The following is a 27,224-nucleotide window of genomic DNA, read 5'->3' as shown; positions in this document are numbered from 1 at the left end:
TCGCTGCCATACTAAACACTGACTTCACCAGCACCTGAAATTGCTGTCATGAGCTCATCATAAGTTGTCTTTCTAGAAAAATGGCTTTAAATGCATCCTTACATTTTTCTGGCAACCTGTCCAGAAATGTAATCAGTTTGGCCTATTTGGCCTAGCTTCAGATTATATTTCTTCATTCAGAAAGACCTAATTGGTTTGATTCCTTGTCCTTTAAAATGGTGTCTGAACTGTAATCTGACTTCCTTGACTGCTAAAAGATAGTTTTGAAACTACTCCTATACGCACACTTAGAACTTGAGATCCATGCTACATTCTTCCCTCTGAGATGAGAGCCAGAAAAAGTGCTCAGTAGATCTAAAATTCCTCTGCCTATTCATGGAGAGACCTGACTATGATATACTAAATGTAAGAGATGAAATGGGTTCCATGACTCCTCCTGGATGACTCTGAGTCCTTGCCATTTTGAGGAGCTCCTGAAAAAACTGAACTCTGTGACAGGAACTGATGTGATTTCTCCTTAAGCTGTAATGGCTGTACTGATCCTGTGGAAGAGTACTCTCCTTTGGATGTGGAAGGAAGGAGCTTTCTGATTGTGCTGCTGCTGATCTATCTCTTCTGGCCTGGATCAAACGAAGAAAGCCTGAAATTTTGCAGGAAACTTTATCTACTGCTACAGGTATTTTGATAGATACCATAGTCAGCTCTGCTGTAGATAATACAGTGAGAAATTAATCTTTTTTTGATAGCTATCCTTTGTATCTTTGGAGAGGGGAAGTGGTATTTTTACTTTACCATTTTACTCTGCACGGAATCAGTAAGGAGGCACATAAGCACTATATAGTATAGTAATAATGCATTACTAACTTTGTCATGGTAAAGAAATGGTGAAATCGTAGCTGTCTCTGCATTGATGACTCACTAAATTCCTCATGCTTATGCCATGGTGACGAGGTGCTCTTTTCTCCTGCAGACAGCACGGATATGTTTCAAAGCCTTTGAAATAGGCCTAAACACTTTTTACTGAAGAGCGTATTCTCCTTGACACCTGTGGGACTGCAGACATAAGCCCTTGAAAAACTGGTATTTAAAGTGAAAATGTTGAAGGAGTTGAAGGAAGATTTCTTCTTTATCTAACCTCTGAGTCAGACACCCCTTTTAGGCTCTACTGTCGCAAAAACAGAGATTCATCAGTATTTGTGTGTTTTGAAAGCAAATTACAAAATCATGAAGTTATAGGAGGTAGCTGATACTAGAAAAATAAAGGTATTAAACATGCCCATGTTGTATTATGGATGGTTTTTAAAGCTTGTGCTCTGGATTCAGCCACAGTCTTTGATGATGGTTCCAGTAATGATGGTGTCACCTATGGTTCCACCTCCCCAACAAGTGCTAAATGTCTTATCTTTAGTCAACAGGTTGGAATAATCAGCAGTAGCAAAGAAAGAGGAAGCCAAGCATGGTAATCAAAAGCAGGAGAGAAAGATACTACAGTTCTCAAACTATAGTGTGTATTAAGATGCTGGCATTGTTTCAGTGCTATACACAGCTGTCAGAAAGGACAGAGTTCTGGCTAACTTCATTCTTTAGGTTCTTGAAAGCAAGAGTTTGACAGCAGACAGGACAAAAAGGTGGTATTTAATGGATGTTAATTAAGATAATTATGTAACAAATATTTCAGGAAATACCAGGAAATATGTATGTTCACCATAAATCATGACTTAGTGAGTACTTTGGTTGTCATGAAAATGGCATTGTGTTACAGTCAGTTGTTTTGTTCCAATAACACTGAAGCTCACTTCTAAACTCACTTCTAAATTTCCATTTCCAGTTCCTTAACTTCCTACAGAATAGTTGGTGTTGGTTTTGAGTGCTTTGGTGTTTTTTAGGAGTGCAAAGATTGAATCATAAAACTGCTTTTCTTCAGGTGTCTAATTAATGAGCTACAAGGCAGAAAGCTGAGGGAGTGGAGGGGAGTAATCAGTGTTTTCATCCTGTGGCATTTGGGTTCAAATATACTGCTAAAACCTGGAAGCAATGATGTTTTAAAGCAATCATTCAGTGTTACATATTAGTCATTCTGGAATCTGTAGTTTGTTCAAGGTTTATGCTGGGATTACAGCAAATACATCCCTCATTCCTTAAATTAGGCTGCACATATTAAAGTAGGTTATGTAGATAGCTGACAATTAGCCACAGTTGACAATAATAAAGTAACAATCACAAAAGAAATCAAGGAAAATATGTTCTACTTTCCACCGCAAAATTTTGAGAGTCAATGATCACATTCAAATCGTGTAAACAATGCACCTGACATTTCTTTCACACAGTTATCTGATAGCTATTTTGTAGGTAAATTCCAGATACTCTCCTAATATTTAGGCATTGTTCTGAACACCTCAGTATTTAGCCCCATTGTACATAACTTTTAACTGTCCCTTGTTTTAATTTTTTTCTCTCCTTCCTGGTTTGGCTGCCTGCAGACACACCTAGCATATTTATGATAATGTGGTTTCTTGGCTGCAAAAAAAAATTCAGGCGGGCTGGTTTAGGAGGAAATACTCTGGTGACACCTGACGAGAAATCACTTTGTCTTCAACAACTGGCCAAGAGAAGGAAAAGAAAGAATAGAAACTTCAGGAGACAACTTCCTGAAAACAAAGAGAAAGAAATAGGCTATGAAGTCAGAAGTTTTTCTAACAAATACACCAGTGGTTTCCTTGAGTTAATGCCATTGAAGTTCTGGTTCAGATGCATGCTGCACAAGGGGTGTATGAACCCTGTAAATAAGATTACATTACTGTCTTCTGTATTCCCACTGCTTCATCTGTTGCCTAGGAGCTTACCAGGTGTCTTCATTCAGCTCTCTATTGTTATTTTGATGTCCTATCTGAGATTATGCATTGAACGTGAATTACACCAACACAAATCTAAAACTAGATTCAAAATGTATTCTGATAATGTTTGTGGCTCTAGACTGACCTGGCCTACATATTGCATGACAACAGACATGGCATTTAATTTGCCTGTGTCTTGCCTGCCCATCTGTGTCATGGGGATGGTAGCACTTTCGTTTCTCCTCAAAGTGTTATGTTGAGAAATGAGTCCTGGGGCCTCCCGAGGTGCCATGGTGATCGGAACAAATGAAACTCGACAAATACGATGATGGAACTGTCATGATTATTGTGGATTGTTACAAACAGATTCATTTCAACTGAAATAATGGTCCTTAGAAAAAGATGAGGGCCTGCCTGCACAAGTACACAAGGGGGTGAGAGTCTTATTTGTTTATCGATGTGTTACTTAATGCATAGAATAACGAAGGTTATTCTAAACAACCACGTCGTTTCCTCGAGTCTCTCTTAATAATAATAATTACTGTTCTCTTTACCGGGGTAATTAACAGCAAAGCCTCATTTTTTAGGTTAGTTTTTTCTTTTCCGCTCCCGCGGTGCCCGTCCGCGGAGCCTCCATCCCCGCCGGACGCTCGGACGGGCGCTGCTCCGCGCGCCCCCTGGCGGCAGCCCCTCCGCGCTTCGGGCCGTCCCCGCGTCCCTTCCCTGCTCCGCGGAGCATCCCCGGCCCTCCTGGCCGGGCGCGTTTTCCTCCGTGCTTTGCGAGCGTAACTCTGCCTCATCGCGGGCCCGATGAGTTTGGGACGCTTCGGTCCGGGGCGCGGCTCTCCCTAGTCGCTGGCACTCACGGAGTCTCTTGGTTGCTCGGGGGCCGCTCACGGGAGGTGGGAGGAGGGGATTCCCCGTCCAACCTGCAGGACTGGACGGAGTTTCTGTGCAGGGGCGAGGGGCAGGAGACCGGGAAGACGCGGAGCGAAGACGCTGGAGACGGCCACCCGTGCCGGCTCCCTCAGGGAGCCCTTTCCCGCCACAAACACTTTGGCTCCGCAACGGACTCAGTGCCGTTTCACCCCGATACGCCGAGGGCTCCCATACGCGAGCGGGGCAGGGCGGCGGGCGAGTTCCGTCCCTTCGGAAGGCAGCCGCTGCCGCCCCGTCGCGGGCCGCTCGGCCCTCAGCCCGCCCGTCCGGCACCCGCGGCAGCAGCCGCCCCGCCGTGGGCGGCCCCTCACCCCGCCCGCCCCGGCCCGGGGCAGTCACGCGCGGCTCCCGCTCGCAGTGACGTCACCGCCCCGCTGCCGCCTCAGGCGGTGGTGCCGACCCACGGGCGGCGGTCAGGACCGAGCTCCACGCCACGGGTGGCGGCGCCGCGCTGTGAAGGCACCCCTGGCACCGCCTCTTCCCCGCCCTTTCCACCGGCCTCCCCTCCGTCCCTCCTTCCCTTCCTCCCCCCCTCCCTCCCACTCCGCATCCCCGCGCTGCCCCATGTTCGGGCTGGAGAAGCCGGTGGGGTGGCAGAACCCGGGCAGAAGCGGTGGGTTTCCGGACATGGCGTCCGTAGGGGATTTTAACGTCCTCAGCTCCAGCATCCCGGCCACCAAGGTGGAGCTCTCCGTCTCCTGCAGGTAGGGCTCAGGGGCGCGCTGCCCGCTCAAACACGGGCGTCGGAAGGGGCAGCGGGAAGAGCGGGTTGGTGCCCGCGGCGTTGCGGGGCGGGGGGCCCCTCGCCCCGGGTTTGTCAGCGGAGCGGGGAGGAGAGGGGGCGGCAGCCGGGCGCGGAGGTTGCCCCCCGGTGTGCCTGGCACTGTGCGGGGCGCTCTCCCTCCTATCCCTGCAGAGCGTGCCTAGGGCGGGCGAGGTGTAAATCCTCAGCCCCGGGAAAGGATAGGAAGCAGCCCCAGGGCTGCTGCCAGCCCGCTTGCCGCGCACTAGGCGTGCCTGGGGCAGAGGTGGGTGCTGCCGGCGGAGAAGCGCCGGCTCTGGCAGCAGCTGCGAGAACCGTCGGCTTTGCCGAAGTGGGAAGGTGCTGCTGCCCCAGCCCCTGTCCGTGTCCCAGCCTGTCGGGGGAGGGTGGCCGGAGGGGCACGGGCGTCACATCGCTGTGGTCGCAGAGCCTGTTCTCCAGCAGGTGTTGGGTTTCTGGAGCTGTCCCAGGCGCTGTGGGTGGGGACGGGGGAAACTCCCGTCCGGAATAATCCTTTCGTAGATGGTTTGTGTCCTTGCAAAACTTGTTACGAAACTGGGCGTGCTGCCTCGTCACGTTTTACAGTAATACTGCTGCCGGTAAGTTACAGAAATGTTGACTCGTAACACCGAACCCGGTGCTTACAGTTTTTGTTCCGTGCCATTTCTTTGGCCGTGGTTCGTCTATCGGTATTTCAAAAATCCAGCTTTCTCGCGTGAACCGCAGAGAATTTTCCATTAGTTTTCCAAAAATATTTTTTGTTTTTAGATTTTTATAGTCTGACATTCATTCACGTTTCGCGGCTTCCTCACTATTCCCTAGTAGCTGCAGAGCAGCAGCTCCTTTCACCAGCGAAGTTGGCAGCTTCTAGCAGATAATTTGAACTTAGTGTTGTTTCCTGATGGAAAATGTGACAAAGTTTGTGCTACAGACCGTTGCTCCGTTTGCTAACATAGTTGCCCGGGAGTTGCTGCTGTTTACACTCCTTCCCCAAGGACAGAGCGGCAGTTCTCTGAACTCGTGTTTTCAGACCCTCTCTTCCCTTAGTAAATAAAGTATGACTTGAAATTTTTTTAAGGGTGCAATTCAAAAGGTGGCTGAGACGATGGGGAATAGACCAGTTTGGAAATTGGAATACTGAAACAAGCACTAGGCTGACATAAGAACGCGCTGCCTGTCTCTGCAGTTTTGCTGGCAACAACCACAGAAAATCCTGGTCCCATGAACTGAGCGCTTCTTTGTGTAAAAGCAAATCAATACCTTCAGTATCACTTCGAGGTTCTTCAGATAACTTGTGAAAATTACAGATGTTGGAATTTCTATGCTGGATTTGACCCAGTTTGCTTATAATAGGTGTTTCATTCTAGGTATTGTTTGTATATAGCTGCAATGTTTTCTTCAAACCTTGGTGTTATAGTGATTTGAGAAGCCATCAGATAGGTACAAAGAAGGGTAGGTGTATAACATTGCAAATAAATTCTCACCTTAGTTACCTTTCTTGTAACTTATTTCAGTAGATAATTTCTCTGTAGCTATCTTCAAAAGCCACATCTGTTTCATTAAATTTGCTATTTTTTTTAAAAATAGTCTCCCATCCCAATATGTCTGAATGTTAAGTGCAGAACGATTGGAATTTCTATGGTGATTCTTTTCTTTTTTATGTGCTGTAGTGACATCTTTTGATTACTAAATCATGCTTAAAAATTAAGTGTAAAATGGATGTAATTGGGGCAGAGATTAATGGTTAACACGTGTTGGTGATTCATTTGTAAACACATTTATTGGCTAAAACTCCTGAAGAGTAGAGTTAAACAAAATTGTGAAATTCAGCAAGAGTAAATGGCAAAGTTTGGAGAATGCTGAAAATTCTTTAATAATTAGCAGTTGTGTATTCCTTAACACCTGGGGAGAAATGCTTTTTAATAGTTTGGGTCATGGCATTATTTTCTTTTTAAATCTAAAGACTTTTTGAATCAACTTGGTCACTAGTTTACATCAACAGTTTTATCAGCTCATAACTGTCATAACTATTCCTTCCTGTATTTTTTTTTTTTTTAATAACAGGAAGTATGGGAACATTTTGTACAGGAGGTGTAACTTGATGGTCAGTGAGGCAGTGCAGACTGTTGGTGCCACAAAATTTGTGGCAAAACCATATCCTTTCGTCCCTGTTTTGTTTCTTTTTTTTTTTTTTTTCTTTTACTCAGTGAGGTTATAATTTCTTTTCACTTAACTTTTAATTCTATATGGCTCATCTGTCATCACTTGCCAGGTTACTTTGCCCTGGAATATTTTGGTCAATGTTACCAAATTAGCCAGGTTCAAGTACCATGTAGATGGCACTAGACTCTTCTTATTCTAGAAGCCAGTCTGTTCTGTGTTCAGATGCACATCAGGCAGCCTTTAGAAGTGCATCTCATAGGATGAGAAATTGTTTATGAAAATTTTTAAAAATAGGAAATATTTTGGAAATCAGGTGATGCTTTTTCAGGGTTTTCTTTATGACTAAAAACTTTTATTGTGATTTCCCCGGGCTCATTCAATTCCAGCATTAGCTGTAGTTTTACAAATACTAGGAAACCAAAAAAAGGCTTGATTTCTCACTATTACTACTCAATGCCTGTAAAAAAGTTGAATAAAAAAGAGAAGTTCACAGTTCTTTTCTCAGTCTTGTGAGGTATAACCTGTGTTTTTCACAAGAGCCTGAGTTTTTCAAGAGCCTGATCTAAAGTGGCAGAACAACTTAAATTTATGTCATCCCAGAGCATCCTACGGTGTTGCTAGCAGTCAACAATTGTCTGGTAGCCATCTTCATCTGCACCCTGTAGCTCCCTTCATCACATGCCCTGGAGGGCATCCAATCCATGGACTGAAAATTTCACTGTCACCTCTTATGCAATCTTTATTTGTTGCAGCTGGCATGATTTTGCATGATTGTCATCTGCTTAAGGATCAGGCCCTTGGCCTTCTAGTCAATGTGGAAGAGAGAATATAGGCTGCTCTTCACTACTGCATTACTGTCTCACCTCCCAAAAGTTCCTCCTCCTCCAAAGGGGTGTTTGCACTGCATACTGACTGCAAGCCAGAGTCTGGACTAGAATCATCACTTGCCAGCTGTGTTTATGAACCTGTGGTCCCATGTGAGCTCAAGCTAAGCTTCAGGCCATGTGTCTGTCACCTTATATCTCCCTCTCTGGTGATACCCTCTACTGATTCCAGTCCAGTTAAATATTATATTTTGCTCCCATCTTCCTTGTCTTACAAGTAAGGCCAAGAATTTCATTATGCTTCCTGTCAATGTTTATTTACTTACTGAATAAGGAATTATCAGTTAAAATTATCTTATTGGGAGTAATTTTTTAAGTAAAGCTGTAGTCTGATGACTTTCTGACTGCTGGTAGAGAGATGAAACTGTTATCTAAAAGGTGGTAAAAGTGTTGTAAAATCTTGACACAGTTCAGGGTCACTTTCTGTAGAAAAGTTTGTTGTGATAGTATTGCTTTGCTGGGCGTTGTGCTCCATGAGGTAATCAGTCCTCATCATTCTGATTTTATGCTGGATAGACTCTGCAATGGCTGTATTCCCACACAAGAAATAATGGGCATAAAGACAAGCATAAATTCAACAGAAATACAATTGGTTGCTCATAGCATTTTTTTCTAATCATTAGGAGGTAGTTTCACTATGGGTTGTGTTTGTGTAATTCTGTGGCATAACCATATTTCTTTCTATGGTTAGTAGTAGCAAGTACTTATTCTGTGTAGAATGATGTATTTGTGACCCTTTCAGCACAGTGCAGAACATCATTGCTGCGGTGCCATAGCAGAGACCTTGCAAATGGGGACACAGAACCATGGGTGAAGGACCAGGATCTGAAAAGAGGGGGCCATTTTATAGAGTAAATTTGGATGTAAAATGGAGTTGTAGACCAATGAAGCAAGAGCAAGATGTAACAGCATGTTGAAAAAATGGTCCAGGTGTCCTCAAAATTGGATGGAAGAATCCATCAACATCATACTTCTTCTGAGACCACCTGTCCAACCCTGCCACCACTGTAAACTCAATGCTTCTCCCCAGAGAAGATGTGGGACACTGAGGGATGGCTCACTGTAACACCCTCCAACAGCTGAAGCCACCATCCTTAGGCCTCAGAAGGGTGCTATAAAGGGAAAGGGAGTGCACTACGACTTCAAAAATTTTATTTTGAAGACTTCCTGTAGTTTTATTTCGTCTCTTTTCCCTGTTCCCTTTTCCCTTTTCCTTTTCTTTGTGGAACTAAGCAGTGCTTTTCCCTCACTTCTCCCCCCAACATCCCTCTGGTGACTGAGATAGGATGAGGAGTATTACACTGATGGTGTGCATTTGCTTTCTAAATGACTTGAGAGTTGTGATCACTGTGGCTGAGTCAGGCTGGAGATGGGTGAGCAGTGGTGCCCCTCAGGGTTCAGTGAATCTTCTTATTGAATATATTCACAGCCAGAGGAGGGCTGTGCTGCTGTCCAGTGTGACCTGCACAGGTTGGAAAGCTGGGTGGCACGAAAAGAAATGAAGTTCAATAAAGGCAAGTGTAGGATACTCCAGATGGGGAGGAACAACCCCATTCACCAGTTCAGGTAAGGAGTTGACCTGCTGGAAAACAGCTCTGGGGAAAAAGACCTGGAAGTCATGATGGACAACAGGCTCACCATGAGCCAACAACGTGCCCTGGCAGCCAAGAGGGCCAACGCCATCCTGGGGTGCATTAAGAAGAGCATGGCCAAGAGGTAGAGGGAGGTTATCTTCCCCCTCTGCTCTGCTCTGGTGAGGCGTCACCTGGAGTACTGTGTGCAGTTCTGGGCTCCCCAGTTCAAAAAGGATAAAGACCACTGGAGTGAGTCTTGCACAGAGCCACTAAGATGATTAAGGGACTGGAGCATCTGCCCTATGAGGAAAAGCTAAGAGAGCTTGGGTTGTTTAGCTTAGAGAAAAGAAAGCTGAGGGGACATCTTACCAATGTTTATAAATATCTAAAGGGTGGGTGTCAGGAGGATGGGTCTGGACTCTTCTCCATGGTGTCCAGTGACAGAACAAAGGATAATGGATACAAAGTGGCACACAAGATTTAAGTTAAGGATGAGGAAATACTTCTTCACTCTGAGGGTAATGCTGCAGTGGAATAGATTGCCCAGGGAGGTTGTGGAGTCTCCATCTGTGGAGACATTCACAACCTGCGTGGATTAAAAGTCTTAAAATTCACAAACAACCTCTCAGTTGTAGCACTAACTTAGGAGTCACCTTTCCCTACCTATTTATTCTCTCCTTCTGTATTCTGTCAGAACACAGCAAAAAGCAAGTTTTTAGCCTTCAGATCTCTAGATTAAAAATCTGAATCCTAGACCTAAAAGTAGATTAGACAGTTAGGTTCAAATAGTAGATTAGACAAATCAGGTTGGATTAGATGATCCTCAGGGGTCCCTTCCAGCCCCTTACCATTTTGTGACTGATTCTGTGACTTCTTTGATGTATACCTTTTATTGATTTTTTTCAGAAAAACTGCAAAACCAATCTGTATGTTTTATATATTGTTATACATTAATTGAGTGCTGTATTAAATATACATTCCTAAAGAAACTGGATCTGGAATGGGGCAGCATATCCATTGATTTGGATGGGCTGGCTGAAAGTAGCAGGAAAGGACCAGTGAGCTAGCACTAGATGGAACAGGTCTTTCAACTACCAGCCAGGCTTAGTGACACCCCCCCAGGATATGTCACTGTTAACCTGCTCAGCCTTAGAAACATGAATGTAGACTGTTCATTCTGTTGGTTTCAAATAATAATTTGAGTGGTATTAAGCAAAGTTCAACAAGTTTGTGATACTACTAATTGAACTTTTTTTATTTAGACTGGAGCAGTCCAAGATTGTATTCAGGTCTGCTTTATCTGCAAGAGTATCTTTGTAATCCAGTACTTGCTGTCTGTTTCCACAGAAATGCTGTAAAGCTATTGCTATTGAAGTAAAGGAACCTGGCAATTCCTTTGTGGTTTTTTGTTTGGTTTTTTGTTTGGGGTTTTTTTTTTTTTGGTTTTTTGTTGGGTTTTTTGTGGGTTTTGTTTTTGTGGGGTCTTTGGGGGAGGGAGCTTGGTGGTTTGTTTGGTTTTTTTTTTTTTTGGTTGTTTTTTTTTTCTTTGTTTTGTGTTGGGTTTTGGGGGGGTTGTTTGTTTTTTAGTTTTTTCTTTTATTTATCTGGGTTTATGTTTTGTTTAATTCCCAGGACAGGAGTAGTCAGCGGCTTTCCTTTTCCCTTAAGAGAAGAGTTTCTGAACCAATATGTGTTTAAATTGACTGGGAGGCTAATAATTTATTTATCTTGTGAACAAAAAGACTCAAATAGTTCTTCAGAGGTTATGAAAAAGTATTGTCAATGTTTCTTTGAGCCTGCATATATGAGAGGTTTGCTTTCTTCACTGTCCTTCTGGTGCCCCAAAGAGTGGAGACAATCTGAACAGAAAGGAAGAGCTCATCCTAATTGAGTCTTAGTCAGAAGAGCCACATGTGAGCCTTTCTTAAGGCTAATAGCTTGCTTTTTGTTGTGTTCTGACAGAATACAGAAGGAGAGAATAAATAGGTAGGGAAAGGTGACTACCTAAGTTAGTGCTACAACTGAGAGGTTGTTTGTGAAACTGCTCTGCAAGAAGTCAAGTGGACTCTTCACTCAAGTAGGCTCTTTGGATCATAATAATGTCATCTTACATAGGACTGACCATTGTAAGTCCAGTAATACCAGCTAAGGCTGGGGGACAGTGACTTATAGGATATAATACAGCTGTGTTACAATTAGTAGTAGAAGGATACTATTCTGCATAGTAAACAGTCTGGAGATGCTGCTTTTTCCTTTTTTTTTCCTCCAGAATCTTCCTTGAAAAGGGAATATGAACCCAGCATTAAGTGAAGGAAACACAAATGTATTTGTTTAATGAACTAACACCAGTTCCTCTTCCCATGGAGTGGTAAAAATATCTGTGAGGAAGTACTGTGTGCTTGTATGAGGCTATAATATACAGAAAATGTATGTTTCCTAAAAATTAAAAATAATTTTACACAGGTAATTAACTTTAATGTTTGCAGACTGCTGGGTGTTTATTTCACAACCAATGAATCTTTGTAAGTGCTTAAATGTAGTCTAGAGAGACATAAAACCATAGCACTTTGAGAGATTCTGAAAAATTAATTTTTATCATTAAGGATTTCAGAGCTGTTGAAAGCAATGCATAAACATTTTCCACATCATGTGAACACAATAATTTTGTTTTAGTTTTGAAACTAGAGAAATAATTTTGAAGTATTCAATTTTGTAGTTACTGTAATCTGTTCTTCTGAGTCAGAATTCTGTCATTTCTGGAGAGATAACTGGATTTATTTCTGCTTAGCAGTTGGGCTTAACCAAAGGTTAAATTTAGAATGAAACTTAAAAAAAAAAAGTAGAGAACAAGAAGTTAAGATATTGATCATTAAAATAAAGTCTGATTTGAAGCAAAGTATATGTGAACAAGGTGAGCAAATGTTACTTTTTAAAGTAGGCCAGTCTTTGTCAACATACATAAAATACATGAGATGGCAGAAAGCATCATAGGCTGCAATGGTTTCTGTTTAGCTACCAATGTTAACTACATCACTGAATCCTGAAGTATCTGATTTGTACTTGAATTGGTTTTACATTAAACATAGTACAAAATATTGTACATTTAGGAGGCATTTCTTTATTGGGAAGGTGGTCAAACACTGGAACAGGCTTCCTGGAGAGTTGATTGATGCCCCGGTGTTGATGTTAAGAGCTCTTTGGACAATGTCCTTAATAACATACTTCAATGTTTGGTCACCTGGAAGTGGTCAGGTAGTTTGACCAGATGATCACTGTAGGTCACTTCCAATTGAAATATTCTATTCTATATCAAACAAAGCAGTGGGCAGAAACTGTTAATTTGATAAATCTTTTGGGAGTTATGAAACTGTCCTGAACAAAGTAATTCTGCAAGGCATAGCTAAGTACTGTTTTTTGTAATTTACTGATTACTTTTTTGGTTTTCCCTGGGGAAATTGCTCTAATTATACAGAAAAATAAAACTTTATCCCACTATTTCTAATTTGTCTTGTGCTTTGCAGTTTAGAATAGGTAGATGTTATCGCCTTGGCTTCTGCTTCCGCCCCCTCCCTCCCTCCCTCTCCCCCTTAGTCATCTCTGCTATTAAAACCATTTTGGAATGTCCACTCCAGAAAGGGCAGGTGTAGAATTAATTCCTTCAGGATCTGTAATGGTAGAGTAATTTTTTTCTGCACAGATGTTCCAGATTTCTTTGCTGGATGTATTTCATGTGCATGTTTTTTCAAGTAAAAACGTATTATTTTTTTTCTTCCTCATAATTGATAGCAATTCCTTCTTTTTTTCTTTTTGCATTCTTTATCTGAAATGCTTAATGACATAAAAAATACACTGGCTGTATTCAATAAAAATAGAAATCTGTTCCTCTTGATACTGTAGATTAGGAGGAAGAAATTGAAGTATAAGCTATTTTTGAGTTTGTGAGATTTCCTAGAACTATTTCCTGAGTCAAAATAGTGTACTATTAGAGAGAATGCATTTTTCAGGAAGAAGGAAAAGAAATATGCCCTGTATCACTCAGCCTCTGCAGAAAGTGCCGTTGACCATGAAGATGATAAAGAAGTGCATCCAGTCGTCATCTTTTGCTATTACCATTCCTTTTAGTTGCTGGTTCTCCTATGCTTATATGTCAGGAAGTTTTCTTATATTTAAAGGAGCATTTTGATTGTTTTCTCCCTAAAATGAAAATGCACAAATGAAGTGGAGCAGCTTCTTGAGCTGTTAGATCATTTAGTAGACAAATTAAATCAGACATCGTTTTGTGCAGGTTTTTTTGTTTGGTTGGGTTTTGTTTGGTTGTTTTGGGAGGGGATTTGTTTTTTGTTTTTTTGGGGTCACTAGTCTTTAAATTTTTTGCAAAGCTGTCTACCTTGCATGAACAGCTTGTCAAGTTATTGTGTTACCATTTTGGTTGGCTATTAATGATTTGGGAGATCAGGCATGTCTGCAAACTTCGCTGAAGACATTATTTATGGTAAAATGTTTGAAGGGTTGAATTGAGGATGTTACAAGCTGTATTAGTTTAAAACTGTGTATTAATGACACTTACTGACCTGAACTGCAATTTTAAACTTTGCTATCTAACCCCTTACTATCTATGTAGAAATCTTAATTCAAGAAGTCCCTGAGCAGCAGGTGGTTGGTGACCAGAGACACTCTCTCTTACCTTGTTATGCTGTTCCCATGGTACCTACTTTTTGCCTCTGCTGGAATCAAGAGTTTTGGGATAGGCTGAGCCTCATAGTACCTACTATGTCCAGTCTTTGTGTTCTTATGTGTATGAGAAAATAGAGGAAGAAAACTTTAAAAGGAGCAAAACAAGAGTAGGACATTTGTTAAGAACTTACAGCATCTTAGTTCCATGTAAGAATCATTAAACTGGTTTAATCTTACTCTGCAGACACAAGAACTAACAAACCAATTACATTACATAGTACTTATGCAGAAGAATTAAAATTGCTTGGAAATCTAATGCTGAGCATAGGAGGCCTATCCCAAAACCTAATGTACTATTTGTTTCATATAACCCTAATTCTAGTTTTTTATAGCAATTCATTTTGGGGTAATAAACCCAATTCTAGTTACTATGAATTAGTGGCATAGCTAAGTATGTGTAATTGAAGAGGAATAAGGCAATTTTCATTTGGATTAGCAGTGCTGATACTGCAGCATTTACTGTACTGTCTTGTAGTGCAGTTTGTAGTGGAGATTGTCAAATACAGATATGGAATCACTGATTTTCCTGGGTTTGCTAATATTTCAAAATATACTTGTACGTTTTTTAGTAAAATGGAATACAGCCTCTATGAGCATCATTAAATGCATATATAAAAATTCCACTTCTGAATGGATTAGAGTAGTTCTGAAGAAGTAGCATGAACAGACTTCATGTTCATTCACAAGTCCTAATTTTAATCCTAGTGCCTATTTGGCTAAATAAGAGATGAACCCAGCATTCTTATAAAGTTATCTTTTGTTCATACTGCTTCTTCTGAAATGTGGATTTAGCAGTACCTAAACTGAGAATATATTTTCCTTGTTGAAATCTGAGTGGCGTGCTTAGAACACCTGTATTGATCAAAATTATTAATGTGTTTTTCAGCACTGTTCAGTAGCATAAAAATAATGTCATTTAGATTTAAATGAGAGTAACAAATGGTGACCTTTGAAGAGGCTGTGCTAATTACTGAAAATAATGTGTAAGGCATGTAAATTGGTTACTTAATTCTTCCTTTTGCTCCAGGGTAGGAGTAAACAACTTATTAGGACTTGTAGTACTGAGCATGTTCTTAAAGGTCTTCAGTGGTCACATCTGGCCACCTTTCACAATGAAAGATGGCAAAACAATGAAAATTCTGTGCCTGCAGTGCAGAAAATTCAATTTAGGGTTAAATGGGTTTCTGCTTGCTCAGTTTGTGTTGATCAGCTTAAATTTACAGCACTATTTCCCTCATAGATATATTCTGTAGACTTCTGATAACTTCTGATTCCACTGGGCTGTGGGTGCTCCACGTCAGTCTTTGATTGCAAGAAATTGGAGTGCCTAAAACATTATTGCTTGAATTGAGTATTTACCAGTGTTACGAAAACCACACAATATCCCCGAAGTGGTATTTTTATGTATTCCAGGATGGTATTTTTTCCCCGAAGGCGCAAGATTCCTGATTTTAGTTCGACCTGTGGTCTACAGGGATGTCTAGAACAGTTTTTGACGTAACTGCAGTATCTCCAGCTATGCTGTCTTTTTGCTGTTGATTAGGTTTGATAACTAATTTAAACTACCTGCCTAAGTTTAATAGCTCTGTCTTGTCTCTGTTCAGCGGCATCCTGTATTTCTAGTTTGTCAAGATAATTTAAATATTTATTTTTAAATTTTATTTATGAGTGATGAAATATTGGTAACTATTCTGAGAGTGTTTTTCTGGTCAATACTGGTTCTCCAGACTTACTGCTAATCTGAGCGTTCACTGTATGATTTTCAATTGGCTGAAATGTGGCTATGATATTGGAACTGCATTGCATAACAAAGAAATTAGTTCCTACTACTTATTCCTAAGTGTTCTGTAGATATTTGCAAAGTTCTATGTCCCTCATATGCTGTAGTTCTCTTTAACTTACTCATCCTTGACAGATTCTTACAGATGTTTCCTTATAACTCTGAGGTCTCACAGCCACTCGTTTAATTAAAGCCTAAGGTTTTTGTGTTCAACTAGCAAGTTAATCTCTGGTAGACATTTATTATTTAAAACTATTTGTGTTCCTGATGTCCATTATAAATGTTTAGGGTGCATGTTGTGTGTTGTTTTTCACTTGATGGTGCTAAAGTATATGAGACAGTTTGCTCAAATCCAAAATGTATAATACAATGAAATGTAAGCTGACTGAAGTGTTAGTGCTGGCTGACTATGTGTAAATTTTGCATATTAGGAGGGCAGGAAACTAAGCAGATTCTTGATCCAAATTTTTAAAAACATATATGCATTGGTATCTGATTTGTATCTTACACCATTTTTTATAAATAAGTTTATTTTATCTGTTTTTTTTTTTTAACAGAAATCTTTTGGACAGAGATACATTTTCTAAATCTGATCCGAGTAAGTATAAAGCATTTTATTTTTTGTTCTCATAATATATGTGAAATTTGAAATTTACAAATGCATTAAAAATTAGGTGGGTGATTTTCTTCAGCATTAGTTAGGTTTGCATTTACTTTGTGACAATTATTTAAAGTAATTAAGTTGAACTTAAATAAGTTACTTTAGTTTTTGTTATATGAACTGGAATTTTATGGACTCTGTATTTAGTGTTGCTTTCCTGAGGTCCTTTTTCCTGTAAACCTAAATTTTCCTCAAATTAATAAATGCAGAAAAGTTCTGTTTTGTGGGTTATTATGTTTTTTTGGTTTTGGTTCTTTTTAACATCCTAGAACTCTTTATAAGCAAGTAAGCAAACTTCCAAATAAACTAGAAGTACTTGTCTCTAGTACTAACTAGTGTCCACTAATCTTAGAGTTAAATGCTGAAAAGTTCATTCAGTTCATTAAGTTCATTCATCTGTGCTAAACATGACATTTCCCAATCAAAACCAGTATAAATTAGTGTGACACCCTGTTTCCCCCTAAGCTTTATTAATGCAGAACTGGATCCCAAAAACCTCTCATGCCTGTGAATTTATATATGACAGAACTTTTTATTTAAAATCCATTACTATATTATGGTATTGGACACTTCACAAAAATCTTATCACGGAGCTGATTCTGTAAAACATTTCTTTATTTTCTGATAGGAGTTAATCAAAATACTTCTGTAGTGTTAATTTACTAGTCCTTATGTATGAGGTGTTGGGGTCATGTTATCTTCCTTACAACTCTCTGTATCTTTTTTTCTCTCTAAGTTGTCTGAGATTCTTTTGGTTGGTTGGTTGTATTTTCTTTGTTTTCCAAGCCCAAGCTTCCTTAGAATGCCATGTGTTGTGCTTACTGACATTGGAAATAACACATATGTTTCTATCAAGTGTAGGGACTTGAATACTGAAATATGGATACAATGAAATATTTGAGTACTTTTGTGAGAGTGTGTATGTCTGGTCACAAGAGACTTGCGACAGGAAAAGCTTCTACTTCCTCCTGTGGAAAAGCTGCATGAAGATAGGAGTACCTTCAGCATTCCTGACCCATAAAATGTTGTTTTTTGAAAAGGAGATGTAAGCAATACCATGCCTCTGGTGCAGGGAGATCATGCAGAAGCAGAACTGAGTGTCTTATGTATTGCTAACTGGCTTTCAGTTGACTAATAACTCCGCTGTCTAGGTTAAGCACTTTTGAAGAGTGGTCAGTAACCTATTGCCCCTGATAGATTGAACTCAGAGATCTCTCAATCGACTCAAGGTGCATTTCAACATGGGATGAAGTGTCTTGTTTTTTACATATTCAAAGTATATGGAAGTATTTTTAAAGTGTCATAAGCTTGTGTATTAATGCAAAATATACTGCTTTCTTGTTTCTGGTAAATAGCTTATTTAAAGCACTCAAATTGATAATGTGCTTTAGAGATCTGACCTCAAGTTGTGAGTACCCAGTTCCACTGCCAATCAGGCTGCTTTGTTACAGGTTAGCAGTGCACAACCATGGAATACTGTAATACTGTCCTTGGTAAAGAGAGAAGGGAGAAACTATTAGCCCTGGAAGTGCTTGTACTGCATTTGCACTCAAGAAATTACTTTTCAAAGCAGCTTTGATTGCAAATACTCTCCAAACAGTGAACATATAGTTTTGGAACCCTACAGGGTTTTTTATTACCCAGTTTGGTTTGTTTGTGTCCAGCACCACAGAGATACAGTCCTGCTGTAAAAATGAAAGGGTAAGGATGTAGTATAAAATTCTTTTCTGTAGTTGAAAGTATGGCAGCAAACTTTCCTCGGCATGTCTGTTCAAACAAAGGCCATTCTTAGGCTCATCTCTCTACAGTAACTTTATCTAAACTTAGCTAAAAAAGGTGTTAAAACCAGCACCGTACGCCTTGCACGAGATCCATATACCCATGGAATTTTTCACCTTTGGTTCTCATAAAAGGTGGAACCCTGTAGAGTCACTCTGTCTGGTGAGGTCTCATTGGACTTGACTAGCCCAATTCTAATATGCATTTCAAACTCCAGTACCATTATCTGGGGACCACACTGACAGTGAAAATCTGATTTTATCCTCTTGGTCTTTTTCTTGGAGGGGGACACACATGAATATAGTTGACTCCCATATTAACATAAGCAGCCTCTCCTAAAATTAAAAAGGAACTTGTGATTTCTCTGGTTCTTCTGGGAGGCTTGCTTATCCTTTTTTTCATATTTTAATTGCTGCTCAGTATGTATTGTAATTCTGACCACTTCCCTGCAATCTAGAATATTCATGCTGAGAGGAAGCCGGCACTTTGCCTCCCTAGAGGTAAATTACAGAAATAATGTAGAGATATTAGATATACATGGGAAAGACTTGTATAGCCCTGGTTCATGAAATAATTTAAACAACACTGAAGACTCTTACTGACAGTGCAGCATTTGGACCATTCTGTTCTTCCACTTTGGAGACCATTTTTTTTCAAGGAATATTTTTGAGAAAAAACATTTTTAAATTTTGTTTGAGAGAATGAGCTAAAGCAGTGCTTCCCTGATGGGACAGCACTAACCTGCAAAAGAGATTTAGGTTAATGAGTTTGAAATGTTTCTTCATCTGGTGTCAGCTTGGCAGAATTCTTCCCACGTACTTTCTAGGCAAACTGAGCCACTGCACTGTCACAACAGCACCATGGTTAGGATGGAATGTTCTCTCCTGGAGCCCTGTGACTCCTGAGTATGGTAACAGAAAGAGTCTGATAGGAAAGACTGCAGAGTTAAAAACTGTTCTGCTGCAAGACAGGAACAGTGAGAAGAATCTCATAACAACTGGGACAAAGGGACCTTCAGAAACTTCTGCCTACAAGGTATGGAAGCTGATCAGTGAAGTAATGGGGAATCCCTGCTGCAGGATGAAGGAAAGATTTAGGTAGCTTGGGGAAAAAGGCAACTTCATTGGGGTGAAGACTTTCTTGAAATGGAATAAAATTGGGCATTTTGGATGTAACAGGAGTTTCTGGGACAAGCATATATGCATTGAATGGGTAAAAAAGATACAACCTGGAAAAATAAGAAAGTGAGGACTATAACATTTTCAGAACTGACTCTACAACTGAGTGATAACTAGTGACACTTTCACCTTATTCTTCACTACAAGATTTCATTTACCTTGAATTTGACACTGTGGTATCAGTGTACAGAGTTAAAAATTATTAAATGTTCATCTTTTTCACTATAGATATGTCTGTATCTTCCCTTTGAAGAGCAGTGTGGTAAAACCTAAAAGGGTTTCTTATCCAAGTTCCTTGTGAGGGTGTGTTACTCTTCAAGTGTGATCTGCTGTGAACTTCCTCAAATTTCCAGATTATGAGGGAAGAAATGGTTGTTCATCTCTCTCTTGAAATGTATGTTGGCTTTTGAAACTTAAGAATTTCCTGTTCTTCCCACTTTATTCCTTTCCCTCCCACATGAAAATTCTATTGACCATTTTCTGCTAAAAAAAATAAAAATTGGTTGCTTCATGAAGCCTTAGATTTCTGGGTTGAGCAGTTCAGGTGCCTTAGATCAACTTCAACATATTTACCTGCATTTCTTCAGTTGGATATGATTTTGATGAAGTTTTTGAGGGATTGTTGTAATTATTATGTTATCAGGATCTTTATAAAAATGTCTCTCTGAGAGCCTGTAAGGATAATAAATCTTAGCACCAATGGGGACCAGTATTATGGATGCTTTCCTGATAATTTCAGGGGTGAGTTTTAGAGAACTGTCAAAACTTGCACTCTATAATAAAATAAATACTATATGAGATGATTATTGGCCTATATAACCATTATCTTTAAGGTACCTGCCACATCTTCAACCTAGATAAATATTAGAAAATTGCTAGCCATACTAAAAATTCTTAGCTCTTTTCTCCTCATTTAAGGTTTCGTAGAAATGATTCTTAAACAAGAGAGGTGGTCCTAGGGCATACCTTAGAAGCACTGGGGAGCCACTGGAAGTGGAGGGAAATAGAAGCCTACTAATGAATGCCTTGGCAATGAAAGGGTAAGAATGATAGTATCACTTCCCAGAAGTCCTCCAAAGATGAAAAACTCCACAGTTTATAGTAAACTGATTACAAAAACTGAATTTGGAAACTAGGATTCTTGCAGATGGTATGAGCATGAAACAGAAGTAGGAAACCCAAGATTTCATTTAGAGTAAATGGAGAAAGACAGACACCTCCAAAGAATGATTTTGAAATTTTTTGTAACAGCTTTTTTTCTTCTACCAGACATTCTATTTGAAAGAGGAAAAAAAAATGTTGAATTGTGTTAACTTTTATGTGAACAAAAATACTGAACTTGGTTCCTTTTGTTTTTCCTTTTATTTGCTACTGCCTAATGGGATCTTTTTCTGTGTGGAGCAAATACCTTTCAAATAAGAAGAAAATGTAGTTTGAAGCTTGACTTCATTTCTTCTTTGGTGTGATGATGATTCTGACTTCACTGAGAACAAAACCAGGCTTCTACCCTTATCATGCAAGGCTGCAGCTCAAAACAGTATTATTTTTTACTTTCTGGAGAAAAATAATGATCAGCCCAGGAAAAGAAATTGTCAGGAAAAAAGTGTTCAAGTTTCCATTGTCTGGAAAAGGGGTAGTTCATAACTACAGAAAATAAAGCTTGTAGTACTCCTTCAGAGCAAATGGTTTTTACTTACATTACTGTTTAAAAGACTTGATTATAATCCCTGTACATCTGTCACCTGTCCCTGTGATGAAGGCTGCACATTAGTGTGTTGTGGGTTCTGTATTGCAGAAACAGATCTGTGAGGAGAGTGATGCCTGTGGGATTGTGCTGCTTGATCTTTCAAAAACAGCTTAGGCTGACAAACTTCATTGATTCCCTTTTTTATTAGGTTTTAGTTTAAAAAAAACAGGATGCATGTGGAAGATACTTAAATATATATAAATAATTTGAAGCAGAACTGAAGAAGAAAACCTGAGAAGTTTTTTTTTTTCCTTTTTCTAGTAGGGTCATTTGTTTTCATTTTACTTCTCTCATCTCTTGAAGGAAGTGTAATTTAGGGTAATTATGCATTAGATTAACTAGGATAGCCAGATTATCCACATTTAATGAAGACTTGTTTTTATCCAGTTTTTTTTTATCAAGTCATTTGCTGGAGGTCAAGCATAAGTTTTGCTTCCCATTTTAGAACCATTCTCTTTATTAGCTCATTGCTGCAACAGCTAGAACATATTGTTGCTGATCTGGTTAGGCATGCTGAAAATTGAGGGAAAACATATGGCTTTCTGATTGTCCTAGTTACTAATTTCAACAGCACAAGACTACAAAATTGGTTCATTTAATTTAAGAATATGTGAAATTCTGATAATTTTGAAGAATTTCTGAAGAATTTTTTTTTTGTCTTTTCACAGTCTGTGTTTTGTACACACAAGCCATTGGAAACAAAGAATGGAGAGAGGTAAGATGCATATTTATAGATGTATAAACTTTTAAAGTATACTTAAGGCTGCCGTATCAGAAAGAGGCATGTCATAGCCTCTTGAATGCCACACTAAACAATGGGACTTCTGTGTACCAGTGAACACTTAATATTGTGGCACATTAATCTCAGTTTCCACCTCTGTATCACGTATTGTTATCAAAAGGGAAACAAAATCAGAGAAAATACATGACTTTCCTGTGTTATAGTCTCCCTGGTAGAAATTAAATCAAACTTGTCTCTCAATCTTAACAAGGTTTGTGGTCTCAGGGGTGGAAGACACTCGTAGTACAAGATCTATGGAAGGATTCTACTGTGGTGATGGTCACTGTCAGCAAAACTAGACTGTAGTTGTGGCAGAGATCTGCATTTTCTGTGTAGTGTTTGGGAGATGATAGGTGTTGCTGAATACACCAGGTATATACCAGGCTACAAGGGAGGGGAAGGGCATGGGAAGGGCATTATGCATTGACTCACCTATATTTTCTTGACTTATCAGTGTTAACACTGGAGGGAGATGTTTTAAGAATCTAAATCAAGTGTCTCTAAGTTGCATATTTACAGCAGATCAACATTTATAGCCTGGACCTGTTTCCTGGTACTTAGTCATCTAATTTTTTTCCTTTAATGTTACTCTTTGAAAAAGCTGACAGTGTTGTGGGAAGGGTGGTCATTTTTCCACTGATGAAATGTGCTCTTTAGCTGCCTTACACAGAGGATTCATGGAACCATTTTTCACCTTGGGTGGTCTGTTGTGTGGCCATGCATTCTAAGAATAGCACCAAGAGAGGAGTGAACCACCTTAATGTGGTAGCCTTTCCTGTGAAAGAGAGGAGGTTTGATGTTCTTAGTTTCAGAACTGATACTTCATGTGATTAATACTGTGTAAAAATTCCAGTGGAGAGTGGAGGAGTCCTGGATCCAGCGTTGGAATGTGCCAGCTGGGGTGTTCAGTGTAGGAAGTGCCTGCATACCAGTGATTTATGTGTGCCCTATTTATTAGCCCCAGTTCTAGAAAGAGTGATGCAAATTTCAGCAGTGGTTGAGACACCAGTCAGTCAAGAGAAGTGACACCAGGCCCCTTCCCATGAGTTCCATTTTCTGTTTCTAGAACCTTCTCTCAGGGCAGCATTTGTGCTTACAGGGCTGTCACTATGGGCTCATCCCTTCCATAGATTGCATTCTTCTGATGATTTGTGTGAAGAAATGTCAGTTAGAGGATCCCAAATGGAAATTCACTAATCTTACTTACATTGTCAGAAGTAGTGGACATGCACAGAGTTCTAAATGTCTGGACAGCCATATCTGAAAGTGGAGAACTCTTCAAGCATTCAGGTGACTAAGTGGCTTGGTGCTGTGTGGTAGTCAAGCCTTAGATCATCACTAAAGCATTGAGGTCCTTTTCTGATCTGGGGTTAAGAAAACTTCGTCAGAAATTCTGGCTTTTATTGTTGTCCAAGGTTCATATGTAATTTTGTGGAATTTTCACACTTCTCTAGTGCAACTGTTAAAATAAGAATTAACCATTTTTAGTATAATAATTGTCCTGATAGTAAAATTAAAACATTAGCACCTTAGAAAATGTTACACATGCTCATTTTGAGGTGATTTGGGGGACTGATGGAAAGATTCCATCTATTCTTGATTTTAACAGATCCAGTTTCTAATAACTTCAATGGGTCACCCCCTTGAACCTTTGTGTTGTCCTCTGCCTTTTTATCTCCTTGACCAAAGCAGAATGACCTGAACAGGTCAGTGTGCAACAATACTGCTTCCATTTTATCTGTGTACTGATTAGAGAATGTCTTGTCTGCACAATGCACTTTGGCATGTGGTTATTTCATCATATGACAGTTTAGGAGCTACAGGGGTTAGAACAGACTTTTTATGTGGCAGTTGATAGAAAATCTAGCTTTTTTTTTTCTTCTCATACATGATTATTTCTATCTTGTCAGTCAGGAGAAGGTCAAGGTATAGGTATTTACAACTCAGTTGACTATTTGTTTAAAGTTAATGAAAAAAAGATAATATCCTGAGGGCAGTTCATCAGACCTAATTTAGATGTCTGCATTACATCAGATGAATGCCTACAAGTGACTGGCAAAAGCCTACACCTATATGTCAGATGTAAGGTTCAGTGAGTAGAATCCTGTTTTAGCTGCTGTTACAGCAGTCAAAATTCAGAGGTTAATATGACAGAGAAACTGAGTGAGGGTTGCATTTTCTAGCTTGTGGTGTATTATATTTATACCAGTTGTAAAAAATAAGGTGAGAGGTAAAAGATTAGTTGATGGGTAATCTCATATCTTTGTGCTTTTTCTGCCTTCAGTGGTGAATGCACTAATACTGTGTTTTTCAATAAAATTCTGTATGCAGGATCACAAGATGGTTTGGGTTGGAAGGGAACATAAAGATCATCTAGTTCAAACTCCTACAGCACCAGGTTGCTCAAAACCCCATTCTTCCTGGCCTTGAACACTTTGAGGGAATGGGTATCCACAACCTCCCTGGGCTATCTGTTCCAAGTATCTCATCACCCTCACACTAAGGAATTTCTTCCTAATATCTAAATATACCCTTTCCCAGTTTGAAACTGTTTCCCCCTGTCCTGTCACTCTCATGCCCTTATAAAAAGTTCCTCCCCAGCTTTCTTGAAGGCTCCCATCAGGGTACTGGAAGGCTGTTACAAGGTCTCCCTAGAGCCTTCTCTTGTCCAGGCTGAATAACCCCAGCTCTCAGCTTGTCTTCATAGCAGAGGTGCTCCAGTCCTCTGGTCATCTTTATGGCCTTCCTCTGGACTTGCTGCAAGAGTTCCATGTCCTTCTTGTGTTGGGGGCTCCAGAACTGGATACAGTACTCCAGGTGGTGTCTCACAAGAGCATAGTAGAGGAGGAGAACCACCCCTCTTGACCTCCTGGCCATGCTTCTTTTGCTGTAGCCCAGGTTACAGTTGGCTTTCTTGGCTGCAGGCCCATGTTGCTGGCTCATGTTGAGTTTCTCATCAGCCAACACCCTCAAGACCTTCTCCTCAGGGAAGAAGAGGAGGGAGACCTTATTGCTCTATACAAGTACCTGAAAGAGGTTGTAGCACCGTGGGTGTTGGTCTCTTTTCCCGAGTAGCAAACAACGGCGAGAGGAAATGGCCTTGAATTGCACCGGGGGAGGTTTATATTGGAAATCAGGAAAAATTTCTTTACCAAAAGGGTTGTTGAGCTTAGGAACAGTCACCATCGCTGGAGATTTTAAAAAGACATGTAGATGTAGTGCTTAGGGACATAGTTCAGTGGTGGATTTGGTAGTGTTAACTTAATGGTTGGACTTGATGATCTTAAAGGTCTTGCCCAACCTAAGTGATTCCATGATAATCTGACTGATTCACTTCCTTGTGTCTGGTAGGTAAGCATTTCATTGCAGCATCCACCAGTGATTATGTTTTGAACCATAATGAAACATGGCTATGAGTCTCCTTTGTATATTTTGAAGGCTGTCTTAATAAAAATGACAAAGGCTAGATGTTTTATAATCAAGAACTATTGGGATTTAGATTTGGGGGGTTTTAGAGTTTTGGTGAAGTTTCTTTGGAACAATAGCTTATATCTTCTTTAGCTGATGGACCTGGCATAAATAGGATTGCAGTTTGTGGCATGTTAATAGAAATAGTTTCTCTACGTGGAAGCAAAGGATGGAGAGTATGGAAGAATTCTATGCTGCTGCAGTGATGAAGAAAGAATAAATTTTGTTGTTGCATGGTATTTAGTTCATTGGAAAGTGTTCTCTGGCAGATTTCTTGAAATAATCAACTGCTTAAAGGAATTAAGACAGTTGAAATAAAAACACATTTTCAAGGAAGTTGTTTTCTTTCAAAGGCAACAGTTAGTTGAAAGAAGCAAAAGCACAGAAAAATGAGGAATCTCTTCTGAATTTTAAATACTGATGAAAGTACAACTATCAGTTAAAAGAGGTTTACATAGAAATCAACATCATGCATCCATGAAGTACATACAGATTTCATATGAGGACCTGCATGCATGCTAGAGGAATGTTGTGGGTTTTCTGATAATTGGTGTGAGTTTATATATCAAAAGCATTATACTTCTTATGGAACAAACACACTGCAGAATATTTTTTGACCATGCTTTTTCTAGGATGGAGATGGCAGTTGTGAATTTTTTGTTTTCTGGTGACTTATGTAATTACTTGAGACAATTAAATTACTTGAGATTTAATCATTATTATACCAGGCTCATTTGGTTGGTGCTGCCTTTATTTCTCCATAGTTCAAGTTTCCTATTTGTTCTGTTGGCCTGCAGTGAAGCTAGATTACAAACTCTGAGAAGGGGATTATCTTTTGTTGTCTGTTCACATACCATTTTGTGCAGTGACTTTCCAATGAAGAGTATTACCTGGAGCTTTCTGAAGAATTTTCAAAAGCCATTTAGATCAGAGCCAAGAACCTACTGATAGATGAAACCATTTTTTTAGTTCTTCAGTGTCCTAGAATTGTAACAGAATACTAGGTTCACATTTCAAGAAAGATTAAAAGACAAGTCTGTCTTTCAAAAGGCATACTAGAGTTAAAAATAATGAATTCTTGTAAGATTAAATAACGTTACACTGAAAAACTGAAGCTCAAATTATTTTCCTAACTAAAGAGTAAATTAAGGATAATTATAATCAGCTATAAATATCAACACTAAGACCATAAATTTCGTAATGGAGAACATTTGTAACAAAGGTATATAGAAAGATCCAAAAGCTGGAAAAGGAAGTGAAAGAATAATCAGGCAAGAAACAAGAACTTCTTTTTCGGAATGGGTGTGGTTAATTATTGGAACAGCATCATTAATAAATGAAAAAATTTAAAAATCCCCTTCTACCAGGAGAGCTTGCATTATGAGGTGACAAAGACAGTCCATCTCAGGAAGTCCAGAAAAGTCACGGTTCTTGACTTTCTTTGTTGAATGTCGATTTTCCTTTGAATAGTTAAATTGATTCTGTTATTCTCCTGAATGATATTTTTAGAAGTACTTGCTTGTTGGCTATGTAAAGATTTTAGCTTTACACACCTGCTGGTGATAAAACTAGGCCATGTGGAGAACTAATTAATGAGCAGCTGTGTAACTAGCTATAAGTGACTGGATTATAGAAATAGCCTGTTGTGCTTAAAAAGGTTTATAGAAAATTGGGAAAACAGATTTTAAAAGATGATACTTTGGTAAGCTGAAAAATGTAGACTGATTTTTAGAGGCCAGCATTTTAGTGTAATCTATAAATTTTAATAGTAATTTCTCAGTTAAATAATGAATTGTATGAGTTTAATGTGGAGAAATTGTTTGTGGAGCCCTTCAAAAAGAGGGGACAGAGTAAAAACTGAAGCCTCAATTGAAAAAAAAAATAATTTAGAGTTTTTAGTGCCACTGAATTAAATCTTTTGAGTTCTGTAACAATTTCA

General features: G+C 39.6%; 1 protein-coding gene across 13 annotated transcripts in view; it reads left to right on the top strand.

Annotated features, from left to right (window-relative positions):
- The first annotated feature begins 3,830 nt into the window (after positions 1–3,830).
- CPNE8 (copine 8) overlaps positions 3,831–27,224 on the top strand; it is an 86,004-nt gene continuing 62,610 nt past the window's right edge. For 3 of the 13 annotated variants that reach the window (XR_011723959.1, XR_011723958.1, XM_071733867.1), the window contains exons 1-3: positions 3,831–4,477; positions 16,229–16,269; positions 21,705–21,751. Coding sequence is in view for 2 of the 13 variants with exons in the window: in XM_071733867.1 (XP_071589968.1) it covers positions 4,338–4,477; positions 16,229–16,269; positions 21,705–21,751 (228 nt within the window). In the remaining 11 variants the exon portion in view is untranslated. Of the gene's footprint in view, positions 4,478–4,977; positions 5,136–12,016; positions 12,069–16,228; positions 16,270–21,704; positions 21,752–27,224 lie in introns of those variants that run through there. The other 10 variants (XM_071733873.1, XM_071733868.1, XM_071733875.1 and 7 more) reach the window with 8 other exon arrangements.

Source organism: Heliangelus exortis, chromosome 1, assembly GCF_036169615.1.
Source record: "Heliangelus exortis chromosome 1, bHelExo1.hap1, whole genome shotgun sequence".
Classification (NCBI taxonomy): Eukaryota; Metazoa; Chordata; class Aves; order Apodiformes; family Trochilidae; genus Heliangelus; species Heliangelus exortis.
Note: the sequence above shows the minus strand (reverse complement) of the source record. Positions and strands in the feature narration are given on the sequence as shown.